General features: G+C 48.5%; 1 protein-coding gene across 1 annotated transcript in view; it reads left to right on the forward strand.

The window, feature by feature from the left end:
* The first annotated feature begins 2,287 nt into the window (after positions 1 to 2,287).
* LOC100906188 (uncharacterized) overlaps positions 2,288 to 8,827 on the forward strand; it is a 17,208-nt gene continuing 10,668 nt past the window's right edge. Inside the window, 6 exon segments of the mRNA XM_029113020.1 lie at positions 2,288 to 2,453; positions 2,565 to 2,896; positions 2,996 to 3,286; positions 6,807 to 6,832; positions 7,771 to 8,142; positions 8,258 to 8,719. Coding sequence (XP_028968853.1) covers positions 2,288 to 2,453; positions 2,565 to 2,896; positions 2,996 to 3,286; positions 6,807 to 6,832; positions 7,771 to 8,142; positions 8,258 to 8,719 — 1,649 coding nt within the window.

The raw sequence follows: 8,827 nt of genomic DNA on the forward strand, positions 1-8,827 counted from the left end.
CGGGGGAAACGGGGGAGCGGGCAGACAGAAGAGCTGGATAACGAGGGAGCAGGGAAACGGGAAAGCAGGGAAACGGGAAAGCTTGGAAACGGGAAAGCTGGGAAACGGGAAAGTTGGGAAACGGGGAAGCTGGGAAACGGGAAAGCGGGGGAGCGGGAAAGCGGGGAAACGGGACGCGCACCCAGAGCTCGCGCGCCCGAAGCAAGCGCACCCGCAGCCAGCGCAGTCGGAGCCAGCGCAGTCGGAGCCAGCGCACCCGGAGGCAGCGCACTCGGAGCAAACGCATGTGTAGTGAGTCTAGCGATGCCGAGTCGCCGCGAAGCGGCGACCGGGAGCACTAGTACTGTATAAAGACGTATGTCTGTCTGTTTGTTTGTCTGTCTGTCCGGGGTACCCTATAGACTCGGAAACGGCTGACCCGATCGTCGTGAAAATTTTGGCCCTCATGGTTGGCGTGCCTATAATCCTACTTCGAAACATAAATCCTCCACGATTATGTAACGGAACGAGGCTCGCGGTCAAGAGTTTGATGAGTAATGTCATTGAAGCCACAATTCTGAGCGGGAAATATGAAGGAGAAAGCGTGTTCTTGCCCAATATTCCAATCATACCAACCGATATGCCATTCGAATTCAAACGCTTGCAATTCCCCGTACGCTTAGCATTCGCAATGACAATTAATAAAGCACAAGGGCAATCACTGCATGTATGCGGATTAAAGACAAATCACTGCTTTTCACACGGGCAACTATACGTCGCATGCTCACGCGTCGGCAAACCATCCAATCTGTTCGTGCTCGCGCCAAAGGGAATAACGAAGAATATCGTGTATCCGCAAGTTCTCCAGTAAAAGTATACGACCCAAGCTGTTAATCATTAGAATTAGGCACAAGAAAGAGATTCCGATAGCAGTCGGTAGAACTTGCAAGCGATCAGAGACAAAACTATGTGCAACGAAAACACGCTATGAGGAAGAATTAATGTACAAAAAATAAGAGACAAAAGATAACGCAGTATTTGAGCAACTAATGTGGAAATAATGAGCTACCTTAAATGAAACCAATCAAAGACCGAGCCATCTCGATCCGGACAAGTTTGTCGATTGGAACCCGTCGCTCCCGTGAACATGGATGCGACGCGGACAATGCGAGCATGTTATTGTGCCGCATGATACGCGCACATTTTGCATCGGTTTACGACAACATGAACGAAGATGCACGCTGCACGCCTTGACGACAAAAACAATCGTGAATTCGGAACCGACATCAGGCTCACGGCATCAACATCGACCGCGCGCGAACAGCTACGTAATAATGAGTTTAATGAAGAATGTCATCAGAGCCATGATTTTATGCGGGAAATTCGAAGGAGAAATAGTATACCTGCCGCGTATCCCAATCATATAGACCGACATGCCGTTCGAATTTGAACGCTTGCAATTCCCAATACGTCTCGCCTTTGCAATGACAATCAACAAAGCACAAGGTCAATCCTTGAAAGTATGCGGCCTGAACTTGAAGAATCCATGCTTTTCGCACGGGCAACTATACGTAGCATGTTCACGCGTCGGTAGCCCATCGTACGTGTATGCACCAGATACTACGACGAGAAACATCGTCTATCCGCAGGTTCTCGGATAATATGATGAGAAAGGATCTTGGAACCTTAGAATCTTTGATGGAGAAATCATGAACAAAATGGCAAGATATAAAGAACCGAAGTGAAACCGAGCAATGACATCAAATTGGACAAAAACAAGTAACAAAGAAACGTCACAAACACGGTATCAAACTCGAATGAATCAAGATCAAACCAGCAACGACAACGGAAAGAGCAAACAGAGAATATCGATGGAAAAGAATCATAATATCAAACATGGAACGAAGCGACGAGACTGCTGCAATTATGGCATTTTCAGATCGGAGATAGCGCGTGAACCCGGTGGAGAACGATCATCCAGCGAATCTCGAAAAGCGACAGAATCGAATTGTTCCGCGCGTTAATGCGGACAAGTTTGAAGCACTGTGTCGCGCCATTGTCATTGCACTCGATTCGAATGGCGCGCGCATGGGTGAACTTTAGCAAGAGAAGAAGAAAGTTGATTTTGAAGATGAGATCGTTTGCTCCAACGAACACCGTTACCGTTACTCGATCGAAGCGCTCTAAGTGGAATCACATACAACGTGCACGCGAGAAAGACTTGGTTAGTAAAACGTCGTAAAGTACGCGATGGTTAAGCGTGAACGTCGAAAATTGTTCTGAGCCGATCCGGATAACGATTCAGAAAATGTCTGAAGAAGACTTCATCGCAACAATGTTCAATGACGAACATTCACCGCCAAACGCGATGAGTCAACGAGACGGGAGCCCCGCTTCAAGCCTCATCAGTGAACGCGCGACAACACTCAAGGAATGTGATAGCGCATCACTATCACGAGCGCTGAAAAAACGTGGTAAGCACGATAAGAACCCCGCCGAATTTTCCATTCGTGTGGGACCTAGATCGGAATCACCCGAAAAGAACATTTATATACGCAAATGAAGCCCCCAATAATTGAATTTAGATTCGGAAAACAAGGCCGCACCAGCCGCGAAGAAAGCCAAGCTTCTGAAAAACCTCGAGATCAGCAAACTCGGTGGTATTGTCCACGGAAGAGTAGTTTCGAAATCGAACATGAAAAATTGGAAGAAGAATGACAGGGACGGAAAGCTCTTCTCGTTCGTCATTGAAGATACATCAGGTTGTATACAAGTGGTTGCGTCCGGAGAACGGTGCGACGCACTACATGAGGACATAGATGTCGGAGACTGCTACCGATTCAACGCGTTTACGCTCCACGAAAGCAATCCTCTTTATAACAAGACGAAACATCCTTGGGATATCCATTTCACGAAGGTAAGAAAAGGTCAAAATTACAAAGACAATCATATGACATATGAAGAGAAGAGCTAGGACCGATCGCACCCCACTTCAAAGAGGTTTAAAATCTTACAGTTAACTCAAGTCAAACGAATCCAGGGGAAGAATTCACCAAGGTCGAAAATTAACAACATCTCCATCGTCGAAATACTGGCCTCAGAAATTAATGTCTTCATCGACATAATCGGCATTGTTTACGAGGTTGGGCAACCCCAAAATCTTTCATGTAGAGATGGTGTGATGCGGATCAAGCAGAATATTCGATTCGTGGACGATACATTGCGCGTTGTGAACCTAGGAGTATGGAACAACGCTCAAAACTTCACGGGCACCGAAGGAAAGGGGGTAGCAATCACGAACCTTCTGGTGCGAGAATACGCTGGAAAAAGAGTACTAACTACAACGGACAGTACAATACTCAGAACCGAGCCAAACGACGACGATCTGAGAAGGCTCGAAACATGGTGAACACGCGACGGACAATACCAAGAATTTCACGAGCTTGAAATCAGCAAACCAGCGACGACAGCGAGTGCTTAAAAAGGAACGGCTAAGTCCTGGAATCGAAACGGAAGAGAACGTAAATCAGCCGAGAGAGCGGTAACGTTCAGGATCAAAGGGTGAACCAAGATGAATATACCCAAAGATCGATGTCAAAAGCATGACATAACGATGATAGCGAACAGGCCCGATTGCCACAATCAGTTTGACGAAAAGGATCGTCCCGAGCTTGAAATCAGCAAACACGCGACGACAGCAAGTGCTCAAAAAGAAACGGCTAAAACCTGGAATCGAAACGGAAGAGAACGTAAATCAGCTAAGAGAGCGGTAACGTTCAGAATCAAAGGGTGAACCAAGATCGATATACCCGAAAATCGATGTCAAACGCATGACATAACGATGTTCGCGAACAGGCCACATTGCCACAGTCAGTCTGACGAAAACGATCGTCCCGAGAAGGGATAATCAGGCTCAATTTTGTACGTGAAAAGCTTTTCAACGAAGTTATAAAAAGGCCCACTGAACGCCATCATTCACAAAACCATTCACAAAATAAACGTCAGTGAGGAAAGAACATCCCTGAAACAAGAAGTAGCGTGATTATTTGACGAAGGTAAAACGGATCGATTCAAACATCGAAACGAAACATGGTACTCATGACATGGGAGTATTGGATGGAAACACGGAGGGAAAAACGCTAGTATCACATATCAGAATTAAAATACCGTCCAATCGCAACAACAAACCGAGCCACCCACAACATGATTCAGGCCCGAAATCACAATTCGAAATGGATTTATTAAAAATGGATCATAGACATAAGACCTCAACGCGCCAGCATGTAACCCTATGTCATATGGGCATCGAGCCGCAGCGAAGCGCGGCAGGGTACGCTAGTATGGAATAGAAGCGAGGGTACGGGAACGTGGGGAAACGGGAAATTGGGGAAACGGGAAATTGGGAGAACGGGAAAGTGGGGAGACGGGAAAGTGGGGAGACGGGAAAGTGGGGAAACGGGAAAGTGGGGAGACGGGAAAGTGGGGAAACGCGAAAGCGGGGAAACGGGAAAGCGGGGAAACGGGGGAACGGGGAAACGGGGGAACGGGAAAGCGGGGAAACGGGAGAGCGGGGAAACGGGAGAGCGGGGAAACGGGAAAGCGGGAAAGCGGGGAGACGGGAAAACGGAGAAACGGAGCGCTGGTTTAGGATTCCTCACTTCCAGCCTGACCGTCGCCGGTCAGGAAGGCTCTCGCTGTCATTCGAGGGTGGGAACTCAATGTGGAGCTCGGAAACATGAGGTTGTCCCAGATAAAGGTTGCCGAGGACGTCTGACGCGTAAGCGCGCCCTCGATCGGCGGCGATTGTACGCAACAGGTTTCCCAATCTCAGGGCCCAACCCTATGAATTAAGATGGTGAGGAGCTGGCCTGCTGGTGGAGTGCTCACAAAACCTCCCCAATCGCTGCCTCTGTTGGTCCGCAACCGTCGTTGCTCGAACTGGACCGCCGCTGCAATCACTTCCCGCGATTCGGCATTCGAAAGTGAGCCACATTCAAAAGTTGTTCATTCCGTAGCCAGCTTCCGAGGGGAGTCTGCGTGACATCAATACTACCCATGAAAGCTTCGTGCGATCACGGATTGGGGTTCTGATCGCTCTACCGCTCCCGACCACGATTTTTCGGGAATTGCGTTCTCGCGGGAATATGAATCATTATTCATAATTATGTCATATTATATCTCAGTTGAGGTCTAAAAGGGCAATGCCGACGCTGTCCTCGAATCGCTACCGACTGACAGAGGCCTCGCTGGTATATGAAAACGCCTCACGAAATTATAATTTACTATGTTTATGGGGTATTCGTATGAGACGTTTCTCTTGAACAGCGAGGCTTCTGCCAGTCGGTAGCGATTCGAGGACAGCGTCGGCTTTGCCCTTTCAGACCTCAACTGGGATCCTCCCAAGATGAAACTCGTCCGCTCTCTGATGCCCTGATGCCTACTTTATCCGATTCCCCTGATCACGGAGGGAATCGATCTCAATCAAGAAGATTCCGATCCCGTCAGCAGAACGGCACGATCCAGCAGGAGGCTCTGAGGACGTAATTTCGGGATTCGGGAGAGATTTCTTTTTCAACCTTGTTTCAGCGCTTCCATGTGCTTTCTGTATTTCATGGCCATTCGCATACTTTTCGACGTTCGTAGAGAGACCGACTCCACGGTACGCTCGCGCCTACGAAGATTCTGAGCTAGATCCGCAAACTGGGAATCGAACGCTGATGATTACCGCGCAGAGTTCCATGAATTCTCGAGGATAAGGGTGAACATATGAAGACTTCGAATCGATCGTCGCTCTCTGTCGTGGCTCATAGGGATTCATTGATCTCAACGCGAAGAATTTCTTCTGCTATCACAGCTTCTGCTATCCAGGGCGGAATGAGATTTTCGAGATTCCATCGCTACCTCTGCAAATGTCTACGTGATCGTCAGAACCTACAAGAGAACTCGAGAGGTTCGGTTTGAGGGCCTAGATCTCGAGAACACTCAACATTGATGTCCTCCGAAGCCCAGGGTTCTGATTCGACTTTTTGTCGCCGCCGCTCGAGAGATGTACTCCGGCGCGTCATCGGGTAATCCACGAGCAATACGGAGTTTGTGAGAGCTCCTGAACCGATGATCTGACATACGTTCACCGGTGGCTCTGAAGACCGTATCGCGGTAGTTGGTTCTCCGGAGCTCGTGACAAGCATGAGATCGGCGATTACGGCCCTTAGGCATCAGTCACCGACGCCCCCAGACGTCGAAAATGAAGTCGAGGGGTATATCACTTTCGTCTTTTTCATTCGCTCCTCTGGACTCGATCGATGAGTTATTCTTGGATTCATGAAGGAGGAAGTCGAGCGTAGCTGTGAATTCATTCAAGATTGCTTGTATCTCGCCAAGTTATTTTTCGTCTCCGTTCTCACTGTGGCAGGGAGCTCTCGAGCTTTCGAAGCCACCACGGTCAGATAGGATTCTCGGACCACACGGTAATATCACCGGCGGCTCTCTGAGCCTCTTCTCAAATCCGGGAGGATTTGGGAAACTCATCAGCGTGAAACAGGAATTGTGACCTGGGTGTTGAAATAGAAAGGAGCTCGCGTCCCGGTCCACTGAGTTCTGTTAGGAAATTGCCTTTTCTTCTGTAAACAAAGGCGTTCCCATTACTGTCTTAAAAGTTTTCAGAAGTCAGTGTTTATGACACTTCAGTATACGAGCCAAAAACTCTGATCGATTGTCACAGAAAAAGGCTGATCACCTTTTTCTGGGGAACTCCTCTTTTTTTCACTGTACTGGCCTATGGAGTCCAGACGGTATATAAGCAGCATTCAAATAAACATCAAACACAGATTCTTCTGTCACACGCATCCCTTGCGTCCTCATTCCTGAGTATCTTCCCTGCCAGCCCTCGACTCTCGGAGATCATCAGAACGTTGTGCCGAAACAAACTCTAAACTGCAAACAGTGGACTCCTGCCGACTGAGTACCCTTCTCAGTGAGCCTATGCTCAGGATCCTCCCGGATTCCTAACATTCGTTATCAGCACGAGTGAACTCCACAGTCGAGTTTATCATCACCGAGGTGAGTCGAGAGGTCTGTAATACTCTGGAATGATGCAGCGCGATACCGCGATCACGCTGAACGTCGATGGAAGCGATACTCCGAAGATCCGCTTCGAACCTGCCATGGTCCTCCGGGAGGATGGCAAAAACTACCTGACTTGGAAAACATTGGCTCCCGGACTCCTCCAAGCGGAAACCTACGCGTGGCAGGTAGTAAACGAAGAGATCAAGCCGGACAAGGATCCAGCTATACTTGCAAAGTATGATACAGGAAATCGCAACGCAAGGACCGTCTTCTTTAACATCGTTCATCCGAATATCATCCTCGAATTGTTCTACGGAGAATCAGCCACCGTGAGTGCTGTAATTATGTGGGAAACTATCAAGAAACATTTCAATCGCAACGATGGAATCTTCAAGGAGCAGGCTCTCGATGTATGGCTCAACTACGAGTACTATGAGGCTCAAAGCGTCACCGAGAACATCATGAGGTACCAGAGGTCAACCTACGGACTCGTTGAGGTCGGCTTGGTATTGGACTCACAAGTTTTGATCTCCAAGATGTTGAGTGCCTCGCCAAGCTCGTGGTCCTCATTTAAGCAAGCTTGGACCACTAGATCCTCCGAAGACAAAACCCTAGAGACTCTACTCAGCCTCATCAGGAGCGAGGCCGCTCGTACTGAAAAACGAAGAGCGGTGACATCAACGATGTAACTGTGCTCATGGCGAGGACAAATCTTACCAAAAGAAGACGTCGACCCATGAGGCAACAATACCAGCGACAGAATACGAACACAAGGAAAATGCAGTCTTACTCCCGCACCACGGAGTTACGCTGTTGGACATGTAATGGAGTAGGACATTCCTCAAGGTTCTGTACTAAGAAAATTCCTCCGCGAAAAACCAAAGGTAAACCGGAGGCGCACGTGGCCAAAGTCATCCTCACAAATGGAGACTCAACTGAAGAAGAGGGGAGTGCAAAAACCACACAGGTGCAATTTGTTGTCGACTCCGGCAGCTCTCATCACGTGCTTAACGACCAGAGTTTCTTCACCAAACTGAACTCCACGATGACGTCTCGAGAAGTCAGACTTGGCAATAACGATACCCTGACGGCACAAGGGTATGGTGACGCCTTGCTGTCTGTTCACCGAGGAAACAGGTGTGTGATCATCAAACATCAAACTCTGTGACGCCTTATATGTTCCGGAAATGAATACGGACCTTATCTCCGTCAGCAAGTTGACGGAAGGTGGCTACAAAGTCACGATGAACCCTGAGAGGACCCTCATCTCCACCGGTCAAGGAAGAGCGATAGCCGAATGTAAGGAAGGACTATACGTCCTCAACATCGACAAAAGTGAGCCAAAATGTCTGCAGACTGTAAGCTATAGTACCAAGGCCATGGTAAGCCTGAAAGCCGCTCACGACGCTCTAGCGACTCTAGCGCACTTAAATAAACGAAAAATCAAGGAAAACCTGGACCGTGAAGGAATCGAATACGAAGATGACTTCTTCAACTGTGAATCATGTCAACAAGGAAAACAGCATCGGAGCACCTACCGAACCAAACCTGCGGACTGCAGAGCGAAAAGAACAGGATTCATCCATGGCGACCTATGCTCGCCAGCCCAACGATCTCTGACCGGCTTCAATCACTTCATGTGCCTGACAGACGACTTCAGTCGTTTCCGACGAGTGTACTTCCTTAAGACAAAGGAGCAAGCAGCAGAGGCCATCTGACAATACACTCGATGGTTCCGAAACAAGTTTCAACGCGACATCGACCGGCTACATACGGACAACGG

The sequence above is a fragment of the Galendromus occidentalis genome, unplaced genomic scaffold (genome assembly GCF_000255335.2).
Source record: "Galendromus occidentalis unplaced genomic scaffold, Mocc_1.1 scf7180000075932, whole genome shotgun sequence".
NCBI lineage: Eukaryota > Metazoa > Arthropoda > Arachnida > Mesostigmata > Phytoseiidae > Galendromus > Galendromus occidentalis.